Source organism: Corapipo altera, unplaced genomic scaffold, assembly GCF_003945725.1.
Source record: "Corapipo altera isolate COAL_440 unplaced genomic scaffold, ASM394572v1 200, whole genome shotgun sequence".
NCBI lineage: Eukaryota > Metazoa > Chordata > Aves > Passeriformes > Pipridae > Corapipo > Corapipo altera.
Window position 1 is genome coordinate 890,831 of NW_020884992.1, and position 20,465 is coordinate 911,295.

Below are 20,465 nucleotides of genomic sequence, written 5' to 3' on the forward strand. Positions count from 1 at the left end.
GAGTGGGGGGCGCCGGCCCAGCCGGGGATGGGGGGGATATTCCCGAGCCCCCCGGGAGCACAGGGGTCCTGCTGGCGCCTCCATCCCCATCCCTTCCCATCCCATCCCAACCCTTCCCAACCCTATTCCCACCCCCGGCCCCGCCCCCGGCCCCGCCCGGCTCCTCTCCGGCTCCGCTCGGTGCGCGGCTCCCGGGGGTCCCGGCCCATGGCGGGGCTCTGAGCCCCCCGACCCCCAGCACAGCCGGGGCCGCTGCCCCCCACCATGCGCTGGGGGGGTCTCCTCCTGCTCCTCCTGCTCCGCGGGGCGCTGGGCGCAGGTAGGGGGGCCCGGGGGGGGCGGCGAGCGAGCTCCGGGAGGGACCCCGGCACTGGGGGCGCGGGGGGGTCCCGAGTGGGCAGCACCGTGCACGGCCCGGCCGGCGGTCCCGGGGGTCTGTGCCCCCCTGCTGCTGTGCTTTGGGGGGATGTTCGTGCCCCCCCAAGCACGCAGGTGCGTGTCACGCTGTGCCCCGCAGCCCGCTGCACCCACCCGCGCCGTGGGACCTGCCGCGGGGATCCCGCTCCCCACCCCGTGACCCCCCCCGCCCCAGCACCTCCACGGCGAAGATGGGATGCCAGGACCCCCCATCTGTGCAGGGCAGCGTCCTGGGGCAGAGAGGGGGCTGGGGGGTGCCCCCACCCGGGATTCCCCCACCCGTGGCACCCCGTGGCACGGCTGGTGCTGTCCCGGCTGTGGGTGCAGCCACCCGCTGAGATTTTGGGGAGCCTTTTTGCTGGGGAGGGGATGTCTCTGCTCCTTGGGGCACCCCACACCTCCCAGCGGGGGTGAGGTCTGGGCCCCCCCCGGTACCCCCAGGGATGGCGAGTGTGACCCCCAACCCCAGAGCCCCCCGGGGCACGTCCAGCTCAGCCCTGCTCCCCCTGCCTCAGTTTCCCCTCCTGGAGCTCTGGGAACGGAATCCAGCCCCAGGAGGGGTCCGGCAGCTCGTTAAGGCAGCAATTAGCAATTATCTCCCCAGGGGTGAAGGTGGGAGCCCCCTCCCAAGGGCGAGGGGAGCTGCCCGCGGCCCCCCCCGGGGGATTTGCTGTCCCCTGGCTGGGGACAGACGTGTCCCTGCCCGTGGGCGAGTGCGTGCTGTCCCCACCGCCCCCGCGCCGCCGGGCTGCCGGGAATCTCATGATTCTCCGCAGATTTGGTCCCAAATGGCTTTTTTTTCCCCCCCCCCGCCCTCAGTCATGTTTCCGGCCTCTGCTGCCTCCCCAGGGCTGGAGAGACGTGTCAGGAGGGGACAAGGGACACGTTTCTTTTGGGGGTGGATGCTTGGGGTCTTCCCTGGCACCCGGAGCCCATCCCAGCCGTGGGGAGGGGGCCGATGAGCTTGGGGACATCGAGGACAAGGCCACGCTCGTGCAGCTTCCCCCTCCCCGGGGTCACGCTGGCGTGTGCAGGGGCTGCCATTTGGAGGTGTTCTGCCTCCTCACTGCCCTCCATCCCCGCTCTTCTCCCCTGCCTGGGGTCACTGTCACCTGTCCCCACCCCCCTCCAGAGAGACTGTGTGTCCATCCTCGCAGTGATGCTGCTGATCGAGGCTGAGACCCCCCCCAAACTCGTGTCACGTAACCAGGAGCGTTGCAGGGGGACAGGGCTGGTCCCGGGGGTGCCCTCCTGGTGTGGCACCCCCCTGACCCCTCCCTGTGCCCCCCCAGGACGCCCCCCCGGGAGCCCGGCGGTGGGCGAAGGGCGACGGAGAACTCGGGATACATCCGAAGGGACCCGGATCAGCCACGACCTGGGCGGGGGCAGCCTGGCCATCGACACCCTGCCCGCCAACGAGACCCGGATCGTGGTGAGTGGGGGTCCCCCCTTTGCCCCCCGCCCAGTGCCTGACCAGGAGAGCTGTTCCCAACCACGGGAGCTATTCCCGGGCTGGGCAGGGAGCTGGATCCCACATCCCAGAGGATAATTACAGCCCAGTGCCTTGGGATTGCTCCCAGCCCTGCGGCCTCCACAGCCCTGCCAGGTCCCAGCGCTGTCCCTGGGCTGGAAATCCTGGAATGCTTTGCTTGTGGGTGCCACGAGGATGATGCCACTGTCCCCCAGTAACCTTACTGGGGCCGAGAGGGAGTGAGGGTGCTGTGTGGGAGGTAGGGGGTGTCTCTGTCCCTGTGTCACCACTAACGAGTTGAGCAGCAGCAGTGTCACCTCCTGGGACACCTTCCCTCCCCTGCTGTGCCTAATTACCCACTCTCAATTAGCTCCCGGTTATTTGTGGCAGGGCCGTGTGTCCCTCGGCAGCCAGAGGAGTTTCCTGAGCTCTGGGGATGGGGGGGGATGTGTGGGTGGCTGGGTTTTGGTGGAGAGTGACTTGTCCCAGTGTTTCTGGTGCCCCCAAGGCACAGCAGGCAGGGGACAAACAGCCGTGGCTGCTTCTGCTCTGCTCCAGCTCCAGCTCATCCACCAGGGATGAAGAAGGGCCAGGAACCGGGAAAGTCCTGATGTGGAAGTGTTTAAAAATACCCCAAACCAGCCCAAAACCACTGGTGGCCACCAGGGCATTTGGAGATGCCGGGGAGCCACAGGGAGGGTGTGACGGTGCCTGTGGTTCCCAGGAGGAAAAGGCAGTGATTTCCTGAGGCTTTGGGATCTGCTCCAGGAGTGGGGCCGTGGGTGAGGTCGCAGGTGCATCTCACCCTGCCCCACCTGCAGAAGGGGGGATCCCACCTCGGGAGGTGCCTGTGCAGGGTCTGGAGGGGTTTTCCCCTCCCTCCTCCCAAAATACTCCAGGTTAGGGGTGCAGAGAGGCAGCACTGGTCCCAAAGAATGGAGGTCTCGTCCCTCCCCAAGCTCTGCCCCATTTATCCCTGTGTCCCAAACCTGTCCTCTCCTAATTCCTGCTGTAACCCAATCAAGGTGACAGATTAGAACATCCCAGTGAGTCAGCGATGAGGTCAGGACTGTGGCAGCCGGATCCTCTGTGCTCCAGCCCTGCTTGTTCCCCCCTGGGTTATTTGGAACACTTTGGGAAGGCACAGTGGGGGACAGGAGGACATGGGAGGTTTTCTCCTTCGTCACCCAGCAGCGGCCTGGCCCTGCATCCCGGGGTTTTTCCATGGGGAGGTGTGTGCTGGGATGCAGCAGGTGCCAGCACAGCCTCAGTTTCCCCATCCACAGGGACTGGGATGCATCAGCCCCTCAGAGCAAACAGGGGCTGTAATTCCCGTGGGGAAGAGCCGGGAAAGGCTGAGGAGTGCAACGACTCTCCCTGAGCTTTGGGGAAGCGGGAAAAAACCACAAGTTACAGGATTTTTTCTAACTAGCACTTTATTCCAGCTGAGGGCTCCTCCCCTGCCTCCAGCACCCGGGGTCATGTGCAGGGAGTGGGGCTGGGAGCAGGTCCCGGGGTCAGAGGGGGTTTTGGGGGTCGGAGGGGGTTTTGGGGGTCGGAGGGGGCCGAGCAGCAGATGGGGCCGAGCGGCGAACCTGGCATCGTGCCAGCTGCTGGCACGGGGCGCTGGAGCAACGCTTTCCCAGGGAAAATTAAGATGCTTCCCGTCCTCCCCCCCACCTCGGTGTGAACCGGCCTCCCCTGACAGGCGATGGCTCCCAGCTGCGTGTCCGTCCCTCCGTCTGTTCCCGTCGGAGAGGCCACTGGAGGGCTGGTGACACTGCTCTGCCCGTGTCCCTGGCCAGTCTGAGGTGACTCGTGGCAGAGCTGGCACCTGGGCCACACTCTGGTTTGCCTGGGAGAGGGGGCCTGGGGGGCCCGGGGGTGCTGCTGGTGCCTTTAGGGGGACCCCCAGGTTGCCTCTAGTTGCTCTGGGTGAGAACAGCGGGGATCTGCTCCCTCAGGCAGAGCGAGGCTCCGTTCCATGCTCCCTGGAGCACATCCCACGTCCCTCTCCCCCTGCTGTGCCCCCCATCCTCATCCTCATCCTCATCCTCATCCTCATCCTCATCCTCATCCTCATCCTCCCTCCCCACTGGCAGCAGCGGCTCGGCAGCTTTCCCCGAGCTGCTCTTTCCAAGGTTCCTCATTTCCTCTGGGCTTCCACGGCCCCGGTTGTTTGCTCCTCTTGCCGTGGTCACTTCAGCTGCAGCTCCCAGCCCCTGGCTCTGGGGCGGGATATTTTCTTCCCGGGAATGTTGCCCGTGCTGTGCCGAGCTCTCCCTCGTGAGTCACCCCTGGCTCTGCCCAGCCCGGTATCCCGTGGGATTCCCTGCACCTTCTCCAGCTGCTCAGCATCCCCCGCTGGCTGCGCCCGGGGTTTTCCAGGCTGGATTTATATCTCTGCTTTGTGCCCAGGCTGCTCAGGGGGTCACATCCCTGCTGAGCAATCCAGGTAATCCCCCTGTGTCTCCTCTGCAGGAGGACAACCACAGCTACTACGTGTCGCGGGTGTTCGGCCCCGGGGAGGCCCAGAGGAAGGGGCTGTGGGTGGACATGGCAGCGGCCAACGGGAGCCAAGTGAAGATCCACGGGATCCTCTCCAACACTCACCGCCAGGCCTCGGTGAGCGGCCTTATCCCCGTGTGCCCTCTCCCAGCAGGGGTGTCCTGGTGGCAGCAGAATCCCTTTCACATCCCAGCATGTGGGAAGTGTTTGGGTGCCCCCGCCCACTGTGGGGGTGAAGGGGATGAGCACCCACAGGACCCCACTCCCGTCCCTCTCCCACCCTCCGAGCACCATCTAGGGCACAGACCAGTCCCCCCCACATTCCCTTGGGTGTTTTCCCGAGGGCTGAGCGTGGTTCTCACCTCACCTCCCTCCTGCAGAGGATCATCCTCTCCTTTGACTTCCCCTTCTACGGCCACCTCCTGCGGCAGGTCACGATAGCGACGGGTGGTGAGTCGGGATGGGATGGGATGGGATGGGATGGGATGGGATGGGATGGGATGGATGGGATTCCTGCAGGGAGGGGCTGGGCATTGCTCTGGTCCTCTCTCTGACCTCACCCCAGAGCCCCAGGGAGCTCGGAGAAGGGGATACAGCCCTTCTGACCCTCTCCCTGCACCCCCAAATCTCCCCCTGCTCCGCTGCTGCTGTTCGGGGACTCGGGTGCTGCCGAAGCCTCCGGTCCTCCAGCAGTTTGGGGGGGTCACACAAGCTTGGAGGAAATCCAGGAGGGGACTCTGGGGGTAAAAATGGGGCAGGGTGGTGGGAGGGAGGGTCCTGGGGGTGGTTTGTGCTGCTTCACCCTCTGCCCGCTCAGGTTTTATCTTCGTGGGGGACGTGATCCACCGCATGCTCACGGCCACCCAGTACATCGCCCCCCTCATGGCCAACTTCAACCCCAGCTACTCCCGCAACTCCACCGTCCAGTACCTGGACAATGGTGAGTCCTGTCCTGGGCACACCCTGCCCTGGGCACCCCCTGCCCTGGACACCTCCTACCCTGGACACCCCCTGCCCTGGACACCCTCTGCCCTGGCTGCCCCCGCTCCGGCCTCGTCCTGCCGGGCACAGCTCGGCTCTCTGGGCCAAGGTGACATCAGGGGGGTGTGGGCAGGGGACATCAGGGGCTGTTCAGCCCCCCAGGGGGGTTTGGGATGGGTGTTTGGCCCTCCAGAGTGGTTTGGGATGGGTGTTTGGCCCCCCAGAGGGGTTTGGGATGGGTGGCAGGGGGATCTGCTCCGAGCAAAGTGCTGGAGGTTGATGGATGAGATGCCTTGGAGGTCAGGCTGGTGGGATGAGGAGAGGCCTGACCCGCTCTGGTCACCCCCCTTCCCCCAGGGACGGTTTTTGTGGTGCAGTGGGACAAGGTGTACCTGCAGGGCAAGGAAGACATGGGCAGCTTCACCTTCCAGGCAGCCCTGCACAGCACCGGGAGGATCGTCTTTGGGTACAAGGAGGTGAGAGATCCTCCCCCTCCTGGCACACCTGGGGGCATCAGGTGCCTCCTCCTGCAGGGGAAGCGGGGCAGGAGGGGCCCCACGGGGGTCCCTGTGGGTTTGGGAGAGGGGGTTGGGGTTGTAACTGTTCACACACTGGGGATGGACATTCCTGGAGGCCTCTGCAGCAGCACCAGGAGCTGGGGCAGGGCTGGGATCCATCCTGTGCTGTCTCCCTGGCTGCAGATCCCGGTGCCAGTGCTGCAGATCAGTGCCACCCAGCACCCCGTGAAGGCCGGGCTCTCCGACGCCTTCATGGTCCTCAACCCTTCTCCCGACGTGCCTGGTGAGTCGCTGCCCTCGAGGAGCTGCTGGGGCAGGGAGGGAGCTGATCCCACAGGGATCCCACAGGGCTGCCTTGGCAGCTGGGAGAGGGGAGGGAAGGGTGAGACATCCTCACCTTTGGGCAGTTCAGGACGTGAGGATGAGCTGCTTGGAATCACGGGGAGCAGGGGAGTGTGAGGAGGAGTGTGGGGCTTGGCTGTCCCTCATGTCCCGTGTTCCCTGGGCATCCCTCTTGGAGTGCACCCCTCTTGGAGTGCACCCCCCTGGTGCGTCTCCCCGTGGCCAGGACCATCTCTCAGCCTCGTGCTCTGGGTGGGCCTTGGTGTGTTCAGACTCTCCATGAGCAGCCAAGCTCTTCCCTGATTCCCAGCTGATGAGGACGAGGGGAAGAATTCAATTCTTCTCCGATTCCAAGCAGGGCTGCAGATGGACAAGAGGCTTGGGGGCTGCAGGGTGCCCATTCCCATAGGGATGGGGAGTTTGGAGGGTCTGTAGCCATCCTGCTGCTGCTCTGGGTGTCCTTCCATGTGTTTCCATGACTGGGATCTGCACCTCTGTCAGCAGCACATGGAACACCCACATCCATGTCCACACGCTCATTCCATGCATGCTGGGAGCTGCAGGCCTGGGCTGAGCTCCCCAGAAAGGCTCTTCCAGCCTCTCCAGTCACGAGCAGCCCAGCCCTGCTCCTCCCTCCCGGTGTGGTGGCTTTCCCCTGTTGTTCCTGGAGCCATCTGGCCCCGGTTTATGACACGTTCACAGCAGTTTGTGCAGGAACCGGGGCCAGCCTGGGTGGTTCCTCCCCTCCCGCCCCACAGCTGCTCCTCCACGGGCTGCTCCCTCCACGCCACAGCCTTCCCAAGCCCTGCCCTGGGCTGTGGGGGGAGAAGAAGTGCAAGAACTGGGCATGAAAGAGCCTCATGAGGTGGAGAAACGAGGGTTGGAGGGCGGCGGAGGAGGGGCAGGAGGGGAGGGTGTTCGTCCTGCTCCATCTCCTGGGCTCCAAGTGCGGAGCACGTGCCCGTGCTGGGAGAGGAGAGGTTGGATTGTCCACGGAGATTGATGCCAGAGGAGCATCTTGGCTGGTGCCACCATCTGGGAGAAGCCTGAATCCAAGGATAGACCCCAGGATGAAGGGGAAAGAGAGGGAAGGGGACAGGGCAGGGGGGAAGGGGGAGCTTTGGGGGGAGCCCCAGGAGGCTCCAGCCCGTGAGTCAGTGAGGAACAATGTGTTTGTGTGGAGCAAGGCAGGGCTGGAGCACGTCCACCAGCGCAGCCTCTGGTCAGGGAGAGGGGGCAGCGAGCCCTGAGCTCCTCCTGGCAGAACAGGGGGGCAGGATCTGTCCCTTGCCACCCCTCCAGCCTCTCCCCATCCCTTCTCCTGCAGCCCCCGGGCTGGGGCCACCTTTACCTTTCCCCAGCAGCCCCCCCGGCCTCCCCCACGTAAATCCCTTCACTGGGGGGGGGGTTTAGGCCTGGCTTAACCCCAAGGCTCGGCGTTGCAGAGTCCCGGCGCCGGACCATCTACGAGTACCACCGTGTGGAGCTGGACACCAGCAGGATCAGCAGCCTGTCAGCCGTGGAGTTCACCCCCCTGCCCAGTGAGTGCAACCCCGGCCCCTTCCCTGCGGGATCTCACCCGGGGAGCACCGACTTCCAGCCGGGTTTGGGGGTGCTGGGAGGGGGATGCCATCCATGGCTTGGCAGGTGGGATCCTTGGAGCTGTGCAGGGAGACAGGTGGGATCCTTGGAGCTGTGCAGGGAGACAGGTGGGATCTTTGGAGCTGTGCAGGGAGCCAGGTGGGATCCTTGGAGCTGTGTAGGGAGCCAGCAGGGCACAGTTTACCTCTGCCCCGGGGTCCCCACCGTGCCCGGCTGTCGCTGAACCTCTCGTACATCCAGCCCTGTGTGGGTCAACCCCCTCAGAGCCAGTCTCAGCCAGCAGAAACCCCACCTTGGTGTGCTCCATAGCCGAGATGGGAGCCTGGGATGGCAGCAGAGCTCAGAGCTGGCACAGGAATTGCTGATAAAGGAGGGATCTGCAGGGATAATCCACCTTCCCTCTGCTCAGTGGTCCAGCGGTGCCAGCCAGGATGGAGTCGCTGTGCTCTGAGCTGCTCCACCAGCACCTTTCCTCCTGCTCCCCTTGCTCTCACCCCTTAATCCCTCACTCCCTGCACTGCCAGCGATTCCCACCCGAAATTCCTCCTCTTTGCTCCGCGAGCTGCAGCTCATCCTGCCGGGCCCCGGCGGGTTCGCGCCGGGTCCGCACACGAGACATTTCCAACGCCCCCACACGGAGCTGAAATTTCTGAGAGCTGCTGCGAAACAGGCCCCATTTTTAGTGGCTGGATCCAAGGACACTCGGGCACGAGGGAGAGTCGTCAGCAGCCGGTAAATGCGGGCTGGGAGGTAAATCTGCCATGGAGACACGGAGGGGCTGCACCGAACGCTCTCCCCGGGGTATTTTATGACAATTTTAACAGCAGGCAGGTTACTGCAGGCAGAACATAAATAACCATTCTGCAGTGACTCTGTTGGTTTGTTTTTTGTGGGGTTTTTTGGTTTTTTTTCTCCTGGTTTGTTTTTTGCCTGGTTTTTTTCCCCCCTGGCAGCTCAGGGAGCTGAGAGCAATGTCTGCATGGGAGCCACGGAGCTACAGAGAACCCCATTCTGCTGCTGCTTCTGAGGGTTCAGTTTTTGGCCTTGTTCAGGGCAGAAGGGATGGACTGGCTTGCTTTAGAGGTCTGAGTTTGCTCCCTGCCTCCACATGGCTTGGGAAAAGCTCAGGATGTGAGAGGAGATGAGGAGTGGAGGCTTTCATCCCTGGGAATGTCACAGCACTGGAGCCACTCTCGGCTCTGCCATTGAGGGGCTTGTTAAAACTGCTGATTTCCTTCTCTTTCTTTGCAGCCAAACCCCTCCTGACCATCTTTCCCAGACAGGGGGACACCAAATGTTGGTGTTCTTGCAGAACCACTTGGTGTGGACACAGCACGAGGGGGCTTCAGCTGTTTGTGCTGGTCCTGCCTCCTGAGGAACACCCTCTGTGCCATGAGAAAGGGCAAAAAGCCTCTCAGGTGTTTGAATTCCCAGCTAAACTGAGCAGGAGGAGGTTTATGGATGGACTGGGAGCCCATCCTGCAGGTCCATGGCAGAGAGGTTAGGTTGGACCCTCAGTGGCTGCTTCTCCAGTCCTGCCCAAGCCACCAGCTCTTGGATCTGCTCCCCTGTGCCCACACAGCTGTTGGCACCGGGCTGGAATGTCTCTCCTCTCTCTTTCCCAGCTTGTCTCCAGCACCAGAGCTGTGAAACGTGTGTGACCTCAGAGCTGACCTTCAACTGCAGCTGGTGTCACGTCCTGCAGAGGTACCTGGGCTGGGATTCCTTCCCACCTCTTCCCTTTCCAGAGCTGGGACAGGGAGCACAGGGCCAGGGTTGGTGGCTGGGTCAGTGGTGCTGGGGTTTTTTTTAGTGTTTTCCCTCTTTTTGCCTTTTTTGGGTTAGTTGGGTGCTGCTCCTGGTCTCCCAGTCACAGTTAAGCACTGACTTGATCTCCAGTTACAAGCCACTGAAAGGAGACATTTCCTGGGGTTTTTGGTCCAGGAACAGGCTGAGACCTGGAGCAGGACTCACATTTTTGTCAGTCAGCTTTAACACGGGGGAAAACTTGTCCTGACTTGGGCTGGGATCAGACAGAGGTGCAGGGAAGGGAGGCTGGGACAGGCTCCAGGCAGGTCCTGGAGCTGGGAATGCTCATCACCCCCCAGCTGGGAGGGACGAGGCATAGCCAGGGTGGGGGGGCACTTGCTGCCTTGTTTTTGGGGTGACTGGATGCTCTGGTCCTGCCCCCTGCTCTCCTCCAGCTCCAGCAGCTCCACACAGAGCACGGGAGCTTAATGAGATTGTGCTGAACTATTTATTTGGAGCTGGTGGCAGGGGAGGGGACCCAATAACACAGATCCTCACGTGGAAATCCTGCTCTCCCAGGAAGGCACAGGCTCCTGCCCCCCCTCCTTCCAGCAGGGTGTGAGCAGGGCACAGGAAAAGATCCTGAGCCATCAGCAAGGCCACCTATAAATCAGCATCGATTCCCTGCCTGCTGTGACACAGCCTGAGCCACGAGAATGTCATTTGTCAGTGGCAGTGGTGGCTTCAGAGCAGAGGGTGGGATGTTTTCACACCTGCTTTGGTGGCAAAACTGAGCCTGGGGTACAGTGGCTTCGTCTGGGTCTGGTTTGGGCTGAACCCCAGGGGTTCAAACACTTGGTTATTCCGATTGTTCCAAATTTACAGTGTTTGCAAATCTGATATATCATGTCAGGGAACGATTTGGGTTGGAAGGGGCCTTAAAGCCCGTCCAGTCCCACCCCCTGCTATGGCCAGGGACACCTTCCACTATCCCAGGTTGCTCCTTGGACAATTCCAGGGATGGAGCAGCCACAGCTTCTCTGGGCAACCTGTGCCAGGGCCTCCCCACCCTCACAGCCAAGAATTCCTTCCCAGTATCCCATCTAACCCTGCCCTCTGGCAGTGTAAGGGTTCAAGCCACTCTTTTTCATCTTCCCAAATCCCAGTGGTTGGTGGTGTTTGCTCCTGTCCCTCCTGCCCTGGTGACTCCGGGCGCGTCCTGTCGCCGTCACCGCGGCTCAGCCCGAGGAGTTCAGGTTACAAATGGGAATCACACGTGTCAAAAACCACAGTGGGATTGACAAGCTGGAGCAAACAGCCCCCTATCTTTGTTGGCTTTCAGCCAGCTTGGTCTTGCAAAGCCAACTTGATCTGTCCCAAGGAAGCTGGGTGGGGGGTGGTTCCAGGGCTGGAGCTCCATCCCGGCTCCAGCTCCGTGATTCCATCCCAGAGTCCTCTCAGCTCTCTGCTTGGGCAGTGGAATCTGTATTTTTGCCTCTCCTGAGCCCACAGTTGTGACAGGAACTGTGCTCGAAGCAAAGATCTCAGCAGGATCTGAAGCTTTCTGTGGTTGTCGGGTAAATTGGTGTTTGTGTGACCCTGAACCCCTGGTTCAGATTTTGCTCCCCCCCGAGGCTTTCCAAAGGTCAGGGAGCTGTTCCATTCCCTGTTCCTGCGGGGATTTCTCTCGCTGCTGGTTTGCCTGATGTCATCTATAATTTCTTTAGTGTGTTTTTCCTGTGCAGATGTTGCTGGAAAAAACCCAACAGGCCTCGTGGAGCTCGTGGCCTTGCCCTGGCACAGAGTCCAGGGAATGGAAACTCAAACTCAGGCCATATATTTTTCCTATTTTTCTGCCTCTCCTTTTCCCTTGGACAAGTGATGTTGACCCTTCTCCTCCTCTGGGAAAGGGGAATGTTTGGGTTCTTCCAGCACAGCTGTGCTGGAAACCCCCATGTCCTTGGGTGTCACCTTGGATATCACCCTTCCCGTCCTTGTCTGTCCCTGTGTCCGTACACAGGGCCCACCAGGGCAGGATTTGGGACTCTTGGGCAGCTTAGAAACCACAAGCAGTGCCACCAGTGTTTCCTGCCACCTTTAATCCCACTTTTCCTCTCCAGGTGCTCCAGTGGCTTTGACCGGTACCGGGAGGAGTGGTTGTCCTATGGCTGTGGCCAGGTGAGCCCGGGGGGAATCCCTGCTCAGCTCCTGGGCTGGGAATGATCCTGCTCTGCAGGGAAATCCATGGCCATGTCCCAGCTCAAAGAGGGAATGCTCAGCTCTGCCTGACCTGTGGTGTTCTGGGTCAGACTGAGCATCCCTTTAGATATCTCTTTATTCCCTTTAGATATCTCTTTATTCCCTTTAGATGTCCCTTTATTCCCTTTAGATATCCCTTGAGATATCCTTTTGGACATGCCTTTATTCCCTGAAGATAGCCCTTTAAATATCCCTTTATTCCCTTTAGGAATCCTTTTAGATATCCCTTTATTCCCTTTACATATCCCTTTATTCCCTTTACATATCCCTTTATCACCTTTAGGTGTTCTTTTATTCCCTTTGGATACCCCTTTATAACCCTTTATTCCCTTTGGATAATATCCCTTCATCTCTCCCTTTTTTCCCTTTATCTATCCCTTTCCCATTACAGCAGGACCCCTTAACAGAGGATGCCTGGATTGGGATAGTCAAAGGATGCTCCATCCAACCCAGGGTTTTCCTTGCTGGTGCCTTTTCTGGGTGCTGGATATTCCCTGAAGGTGCTGAGAAGCTCCAGGAGTCACCAGACAGTGCAGTTTGAGCGCTCTGGGGTGTTTTTCCTCCTCCTCCTCCTCCCAGAGCATGACTCTTACTCACTCCCGAGCAGGAAGGAACGAGCCCTGTTTTCGTCCTTGTGAGCACAATTATCTCCTCGTTGGATGAACTCCTTCCTTTGTCTCACAGAGATCAGCTCGAGAGAAACATCTGGTTCTGCTTTGGGCTTTTTTTTTTTGTGTGTGTGTGGTGTTGGTTTGATTTTTTTTTTTTTTCCCCTTGCTGAAAACTCAGCTTTGTTCCTCGTCACCCAGAGGGTTGAGTGAGGGAAACTGGACCTACAGGAGGTCACAGGACCTAAGGAGGTCACCCAGTGATGCACAAAGTCCAGGCTGCAGGACCTTTCCAAGTTGTTATCCTTTGTCCTGCCTAAGTGCTTCCCAAACTTTTCCTCCTCTTCTCCATCCCTTTCTCTGGACCTGTTTCCCCTGCAGTGTTTGAACCTCAGGGGGCTCAGCAGCCCCAAGCCTTGGAAGCACAGCCCTCCCCTGGCATTCCTGGGGAAAAACAGCTGTTCTCCCTTTTTCCTTCCAGTCAGATGAAAAGACCTGTGAGGATCTGGCAGAAGGCAGCCACTACTCAGCCCCTCCTGACAGCTCCTTGTCCCCTCTGAGCGAGGGCGTCACCTCCTCCACGGCCTCGCTCTTCATCGACAGCCTCACCACCGAAGGTAGGGGGGACATCCCATGCCTGGGGCACATCCCTGCAAAGGTCCTTCACTCCAGGGCCTCACAAAGCCAGTTCCTGTCCAAAGGAATCCAAGAACAACGTGGGTTTTGAAGGAGGATCATGGAATGGTTTGGGTTGGAAGGGACGTTAAAGCCTGTCCAGTGCCCCCCCCCTGCCATGGGCAGGGACACCTCCCACTAGCCCAGGTTGCTCCAAGCCCTGTCCAGCCTGGCCTTGGACACTTCCAGGGATGGGGCATCCTCTGGGAAATCCATTCCAGGGCCTGACCACCCTCACAGGGAGGAATTTCTTCCCAGTGTCCCCTCCCGAGTCCGTTTCTCCCTCTGTGAAAGAGGAGCGACATTCCCAGGATCTGCAAAGTTAGATCATGGAATCATGGAATGGTTTGGGTTGGAAGGGACCTTAAATCTCATCCAGTCCCACTCCCTGCCATGATTCCACTGGACCAGGTTGCTCCAAGCCCTGTCCAACCTTGCCTTGGTCAGGGGTGAGTGCAGGGGGTGGTGGAAAAGGAAAGGAAGAGCAGCCAAGGGATGAGACCTGGGGGGATGTGGCACAGGGAGGGATGAAATCCTCCAGTGGGAAGAGTTTTAGAGTCGTTGCAGCTTTTTTTACCCATTTGTGAAGGTCAACAGCAACCAATCCGTGGTGGGCAGAGCCCACAGGCTCCTCCAGGGGGGTTAATCCTGCGGAGTGGAGCTCAGGCTTTTCATGGGCTTGGGTTTAGCTCAGGGGCTGCCAGGACTCTCAGCCTGGAATTAATCCAGGTGATTGCCCTCTCCTTGGGAATGCTGCTCGTTCCAGCCTCGGAAAGCTCCACATAAAGCCGCGGGTTTCCCTGGAGACCCCCGTGCTCTAATCCCATTAACACGAGGCTGGCTCCTCGGCTCCTCCCGGCAGGTATCACTCCAATTTCCCTGCTTAATAGTCCCTAACGCCGCCTGCTAATTAGGATAAATAGAAAGGAACATTAGTGATTGTCCTTCAGCCACGGGAAGGAGCTGGGTGGGGGAATGGGGCTGCCAAGGGCTGACTTTGGAAGGAGCAATTAAGGGGAAGGGAGGGGAGGGGGGGTGGAACACCACCAGGGAGAGCGTTTTCCAGCTCACCGCCAGTTCTTGGAAAAAAAAAAAAAAAAGGAAAAGAGGCTTTTTTTCTGTGACACAGTCGAGCGTGAAGTTAATTTGGGATCTTGGAAGGAAACAAACAGGGAGGAGGGCTGGGGCTGAGGAGAGAGCAAAGGAATCAGCAACACCGGGGGGACCCAGCCCTCGGCGTCCTCCCTGGATCTGTGTCCTCCCCAGCCAGCCCTTTTCCTTGGATCCATGACCTCCCCAGCCAACCCTTTTCCTTGGATCCGCATCCTCCCAGCCAGCCCTGTTCCCTGGATCCACATCCTCCCCAACCAGCCCTGTTCCCTGGATTTGTGTTCCTACCAGTCAGCCCTTTTCCTTGGATCCACATCCTCCCCAGCCAGCCCTTTTCCTTGGATCCACATCCTCCCCAGCCAGCCCTTTTCCCTGGATCTGCTCCTGGAGATGCTGGTGGCTGTGTCTGACTCACCAGCCGTGTGTCAGTGTTGCCTCCAGCACATGTGGAAGCCAAGCAGTGGGAATTCTGGGTCAGGATTTCACCCTGGTGAGGGTGGGGATGTGGAGACCATCAAGAGACAAAGCCTTGTCCAAAATATCCTGGTTCTTCCAGAGCGAGGCCAAGAATGGAAGTGGATTTTGGGCCCCCATGGAAAACACCCCCAGTGTAACATCCCACTGATTTATTTGGGATGTATTAGCCCCAAATGCTGTGGCCTGAACATGGGCACCCACATCCAGCATCCACTTATGGTTCAGACCTTGCACTCTGAGCGTGTTGAGTGACCCCTTTTCCCAGGTATTTGTGCTCCAGGTGCCACCTCAGTGAAGGAAAATGATCCCTATCCCACCTGCTTTCACTGTTGTTTCCTGTGTTCCTCCCTCTTCCACGAGCAGAGATTTGAAACTATCCAGAGATCCCATCACAGGGGGATGGAAGCAGGTGGGAAACGTGCAGGATATCGGAGAAAGCCCCTAATTTTATTTTTTTTCTACCCTCTTTTCTCCTTTCAGACGACACGAAGCTCAACCAGTTTGCAGGAGCAGAGGGTAAGCCCTTCACCCCCTCCCTGCCTGCTCCAAGGGAACACGGGTTTCCCTGGATTCCAGTGGTCAGCAGGGGGGACAGGAGAACCTGGGGACATCATCAAGATAACATTCCTGTTGTCCTCACCCTGGTTAATGCAATTCCAGAGGGTGAAAAGTGAGAGTCTGCAATGATCTGTTTTACCCTGGTGCCGTTTGTCCTGCTGTGCAAACTCAGACAGGGAGTTTTCTCCTTCTGTGTAATTCCCTTTATTGGCCATATTTTCATAGACACAAAGTCCTTTTCCCTCTGAATTTCCCCAGCTGGGCCAAAGAGCACCATAAAATCCAAATATAAAGTGTCCTCTCTGTTCCCTGAATCCTTGGTCAGCCCCAGTCTGTCCACCAGGGAACTGAACTGCTGCCATAATGCTCTTCCTAATTCCAGAGGCTGGGAAGGATCCAAGCCCTGTTCGGGGCCTGTGTGTCCCTTTACTCTGGGAGGAGCTCAGGGAAGTTCAACTGCCTGAACTGGGCTCGGGATTGGGCCACGGAGCCTTTGGAATCCACGTTATTCCCAGTTTGCTCCCAAATGCCTGGTGATGTCCCAGTTAGCAGATGCCACGGCCACCCTCTGCAGCTCTGTGCAGTCGCTGAGGCACCAGCACTGCTCCAGACCCAGCTGGATCCTGTTTTCCAGGCGTGGGGAGCAGCCTTCCTTCCAAGACGGCCCCGATTCCCACCGGCACCATCGTGGGGATCGTCCTGGCCGTGCTGCTCGTGGCCGGGATCATCCTGGCTGGGATCTACATCAGCAGCCACCCCACCTCCAACGCCGCCCTCTTCTTCATCGAGGTGAGTGCAGGACCTCACCCCTGTGGACTTTTCCCTCCCTTTGCCATCCACACAAATCCCAGCCTTCCAGATCCACACAAATCCCAGAGCAGGGAGGTTCACATCCAAGCTCCTTTCCGTGCTCCTCCAGTCACGGCTGATCTCCCAACCTCCGGCTGATGGGTGTTTAAACTCAGCCTCTCTCCCTCCCACACGGTTTTATTTCTCTCCCCTTTTCACAAGCTGCCTGTTTTCCCCCCTGGAACGTCGGGCTCTTCCACCTGCTCCAAGAGCTCAGCCCTGCCCGGGGTGGGGGAGGCTCTGCCGAATCACCCCGCTGGATCTTTGCTGCCTAAAATTGCCAGCCTGCCCCTGATGGATGGATGCCATCAGCTGCCGTGGGAGGGCTGTGGGAATGCTCTGGAGGCAGGAATTTAATTCTGGGGGTGACAGGGGGCCCAACCATCCCCATCTGCTGCCGGAGCCGGGCCCGAGGCAGCCGGGAGTGGGCTGGATCCTGGCACGGGAGCTGCTGCCAAGGGATGAGCAACACTCAGCCCTCAGCCTTCCCTTATCCCTCCCTGGCTTGTTCCTGGAGTGCTTCTCCCCCATCTGTCCTGTTTGCAGGGAGAGGCTGCAGGGAATCCATCCGTGCAGCCCCTGCCAGCCCAGCACTGGGCACTGGGAATGTTTGAGGGATCCATCCACACCCAGCTGGGAAGGGGCAGTGCTTGGCCCTGTTTGGGGCAGGGAGGGGACACAGAGCTGACCTTTGCAGGGAACACTCCTGGGCATCCTCAGCTGCTGCTCCAGGCACAGACCATCCCAGATTTTCAGGCTGATGGGAGACTTCACCTCCATTCCCCATTTTCCATTCCCTCCCCATTCCCCATTTCAGTGCCTCAGCTCAGTGACTTCAGCGCGTTACAACAAACCCATTTTTAAGCGCTAAGAGACCTTTTAAAGCTCTTTTTTCTCCCCCCCCAAACCCTCAAACTCTCCCCAGGACAACCTTGTTCGTGTCCCAGGGCCCGTTTTTCCCCTCGGGATCGGGGGGGTGAGGCTCTGTCCCAGCTCCTGACGTTCCCTCCTTTCTCTGTCCCCAGCGGAGGCCACACCACTGGCCTGCCATGAAATTCCGGAATCACACCCACCACGCCACCTACGCCGAGGTGGAAGCAGCCAGCCAGGAAAAGGAGGGATTTGTGGAAGCAGAGCAGTGCTGAGAGACCCCCCCTTCCCCTCCCTCCCTCCTGCATCCCAATCCTGCCGCGTCCCACGTGTCGGAACCTCCCGTTATCCCAAAGTCTGTCCCCTTCCTGGAGAAGAAACGGCAAGGAGAGAGAGGAAAAAAAAAAAAAAAGACCCCAAAAATGGATTTTTTAATTTTTTTTTTTTTTTCACAAGGAATGGGGCAGGAAAGGAGGAGGCTGGATGTGCCTGGATCCTCCTGGGCACCTCCTGGGTGTGGTGGTGGGGGGAACGTGCAACCAACTTTTGACTTTGGTGAGGGGTTTTTTGGGCTTTTTGTTTGTTTGTTTGTTTTTTCCCTCTTCCCTCCTCCACCAGAGCCTGAACAGCAGCAGAAATGGGGGGGGGGGGGAAACTTGTTCCCTGGGGTGCCTCGAGCAGCAGGTTCTTGGGGAGCAAAGAGAAGCTTTTTGGGGCACGGCGGCTCTGGAATGCTCAGGAATGTTGTGTTGGCCTCTTCCCTCTCATGGAGTGCTTGGGAAGCGGGATCAGATGTTGTGGTGGCCCAGGAGGGGTCAGGTTGGCTCTCCAGGGCTCCTCTCCCATCCCCTCACCCCCCCAGCTCTGTCCCTTTCTCCCCTTTGCCTTCTTTAATTGACATTTAATTTTGCCTTCACGCCTCAGAAGCCTCAAGTCCTGGTCTCCTCCACCAACTTGGATCCAACTCTCCCTTCAAAGCAACACCTTCCAGCCCCTCCTCTGGAGAAAGGGGAACCTGAACTATTTTAAGGACTAAAAACCCTGCAGAGGATTCACCTCCAGGATTTTCATGAGCCAACGGCTTTGATGCGCTTTTTGGCATCTAATTAGTTGGCTAAATTACTAATTATGACCCTTCCCCTAAAGGAGATGGAGAGTAGGGGAAAAAAAACCCTGAAATTCCTTCAAAATACGTCCTCATGGCCACTGATCCAGTGGGAACAGGATGGGTCTGATGGAAGAGAGGATGGGGAGAGAGCACTGGAAAACCACAGGCTAAATCCTGGGGCAAATCCAAGCTCATCCATGGGCATTCCAGATAAATCAGGAATGCCTGGACAGCACAGAAATTGTGAAAATCGCCTGGTCAACATCACATTTTTTGAGTCGGTGGAATTTCTTTTTCCCGATTTTTGTTCTATTTTCTCTCGCCTGTGACGAGCCCCACGTGTGGATTTGGTGCTTCCAGGACCTGACCCCAAGGAAAGGCTCCCACACCAGGACCTCTTGGGGTTTTTCTCCTCCTTCTACACCCTCAGAATTTGAGATTAAACCTGCAAAAAAAAAACCCCTCTGCCCAACTCCACAGACGGGGTGGAAAGAAAGGGAGAATCCACACTTCAGGCCCAGTTGAAATTTTATTTCCCCTCCCTAAAAAGGTGTTGGTTGATGGGTCTTTCCACCTCCCCTTTTTTGGGGGGCTTTTCCCCCTTCCCCCTTTTTTTTTTTTAATTTTTCCCCTGCTCCTCAGCTCTTTATTCTGATATTTGGTACAACTCTGACCCAGGGGCTGGTTCAGCTGTCACTGGGGGTGTCACTGCCAAAGGCTAATTAATGTTTTCCTTCTCATCTGCTGCAATTCCAGAACCACTGCAGATAAATTCGGATCCTTGGTGCCATTTAGACCCCAGATTAGACTTTCCCCAGACCCACTGGGGGGAGATTTTTGCTGCATCAAAGCACCAAAATGCTCAGGCTGAGTCGTGCCAGGTTATTATGGCCCAGACAGTCTCTCTTTAGATATTTTCAAGATAAATTTAATTCCCAGATAAAGCTGTTTTTTTTTTTTATTTTATTTTTATTTTATTTTATTTTTAATTTTTTTCAATTTTTTCTCCTTCTTTCCCCGAAGTGGAAAGAATTCAGAGGGATTCTGTCACCCACTTTTTGCCCCAAATCTGATCTCCTTTCACAAGAGAATTTTCTCTGGATTTAACTTTTTTTTGTTTTCCAAATAGTTACATTTGAACTGTTAATTGGACTAGTTTTAGGCCTTGGTTTTGCTGTTTTTCTGAATGTGGTAACAGCAAGATTTTGGTTCTTCCTCTTCCCCTGCAAGCCCTAGAAATGCTGGGGAGGATCCAAGAATTCTGAAATGCTGCGAATTTAGAGGCAAACAGGCTTTCTAAGTGGTGTGCATTTGTATAAATTACTGCAGAAAAGGATCTTGGGAGGATTTGGGAGAAAATATGGAGATTAAGGAAGGATTCAGGTGGAAAAATAACACCATAACCCGGAAATGGCTGAACTGGGATCCGTGGAACACCTGAAACTTCGGGGAGATGCCAAATCCTGAGTGCCTGGGGTGAAAAAAAGCTCTTTATTTTTAAATTATTTTGATTTTTTTTTTTTCCCTCTAAGGAAAGAACCAAACCAGGCCCTTCCATAGCTGTGCTCCAGGTGTTTGGTTTTCCTTCTCCAGAGGAACTGGTCAGGTTTTGGGGCTTTAACAGCTCCAATCCATCATCTCTCCAAGAGCTCGTAAGTGGAAAATTTATTGCTCCGAGCTGAAGGTTTGGCTCCAACTGGCAGCTCCCACTGCCCAGCCTGGGGATGCTGCATCCAGAGGAGGGAAACAAGGAATACTCTGCCCTGCCTTTTTCCCTGGGGGTGCTGGAATTCCACCTCCAGGGGCAGCAGGATGTCCTGAATATTCCCCTGTAGCAGCGGAAGAGAAGCCTGTAAAAAAACCTCTGGAAAACCCCCGAGGGGAACGTTGCCAGTGCCTGGAAAGAAGAGAAAAATGGCTTTTCCATCCCCAAGAGGAGAGTTTGGATGCCCCAGCTCAGACCCACCGGGGCCAACCCTCCTTCCCAGTCCCTGAACTCCGAGTTGACCTTGGAGTCTCTTTCTGGAGCGAAGAACGTGGGGATGACATTAAAAAAACCAGCTTGATTTTGCTTTTCTCACCCCTCATCCCGAGGTTTTTCCCTCTGGATTCCGGTGGAACCAGCTTGATTTTGCTTTTCTCACCCTCATCCCGAGGTTTTTCCCTCTGGATTCCGGTGGAACCAGCTTGATTTTGCTTTTCTCACCCCTCATCCCGAGGTTTTTCCCTCTGGATTCTGGTGGAACCAGCTTGATTTTGCTTTTCTCACCCCTCATCCCGAGGTTTTTCCCTCTGGATTCCGGTGGAACCAGCTTGATTTTGCTTTTCTCACCCCTCATCCCGAGGTTTTTCCCTCTGGATTC

The 20,465-nt window shown here is 57.7% G+C and overlaps 1 protein-coding gene across 2 annotated transcripts; it reads left to right on the forward strand.

Moving 5' to 3' along the window:
• The first annotated feature begins 222 nt into the window (after window positions 1–222).
• Window positions 223–20,239, forward strand: PLXDC1 (plexin domain containing 1). 2 transcript variants are annotated; one of them, XM_027666350.1, is made up of 14 exons: window positions 223–319; window positions 1,710–1,849; window positions 4,370–4,513; window positions 4,777–4,846; window positions 5,214–5,336; window positions 5,735–5,853; window positions 6,079–6,178; window positions 7,683–7,778; window positions 9,465–9,546; window positions 11,709–11,766; window positions 12,937–13,072; window positions 15,198–15,233; window positions 15,910–16,064; window positions 19,635–20,239. In XM_027666350.1, the coding sequence occupies exons 1-14, from the start codon at window positions 265–267 to the stop codon at window positions 19,782–19,784; spliced, it is 1,464 nt and encodes a 487-aa protein (XP_027522151.1). In that variant the 5' UTR covers window positions 223–264; the 3' UTR covers window positions 19,785–20,239. The 2 variants fall into 2 exon arrangements, with proteins under 2 accessions (XP_027522151.1, XP_027522152.1); XM_027666351.1 differs by lacking the exon at window positions 19,635–20,239 and adding an exon at window positions 17,150–18,787.
• Window positions 20,240–20,465: the final 226 nt, after the last annotated feature.

Bases quoted from the DNA above. Each gene is read 5' to 3' on its own strand.
- PLXDC1 (XM_027666350.1), top strand. From the start codon at position 265: ATGCGCTGGGGGGGTCTCCTCCTGCTCCTCCTGCTCCGCGGGGCGCTG. The intron at 4,514-4,776 runs GTGAGCGGCCTT...TCCCTCCTGCAG, and splicing joins ACACTCACCGCCAGGCCTCG to AGGATCATCCTCTCCTTTGA. The intron at 7,779-9,464 runs GTGAGTGCAACC...TCTCTTTCCCAG, and splicing joins GGAGTTCACCCCCCTGCCCA to CTTGTCTCCAGCACCAGAGC.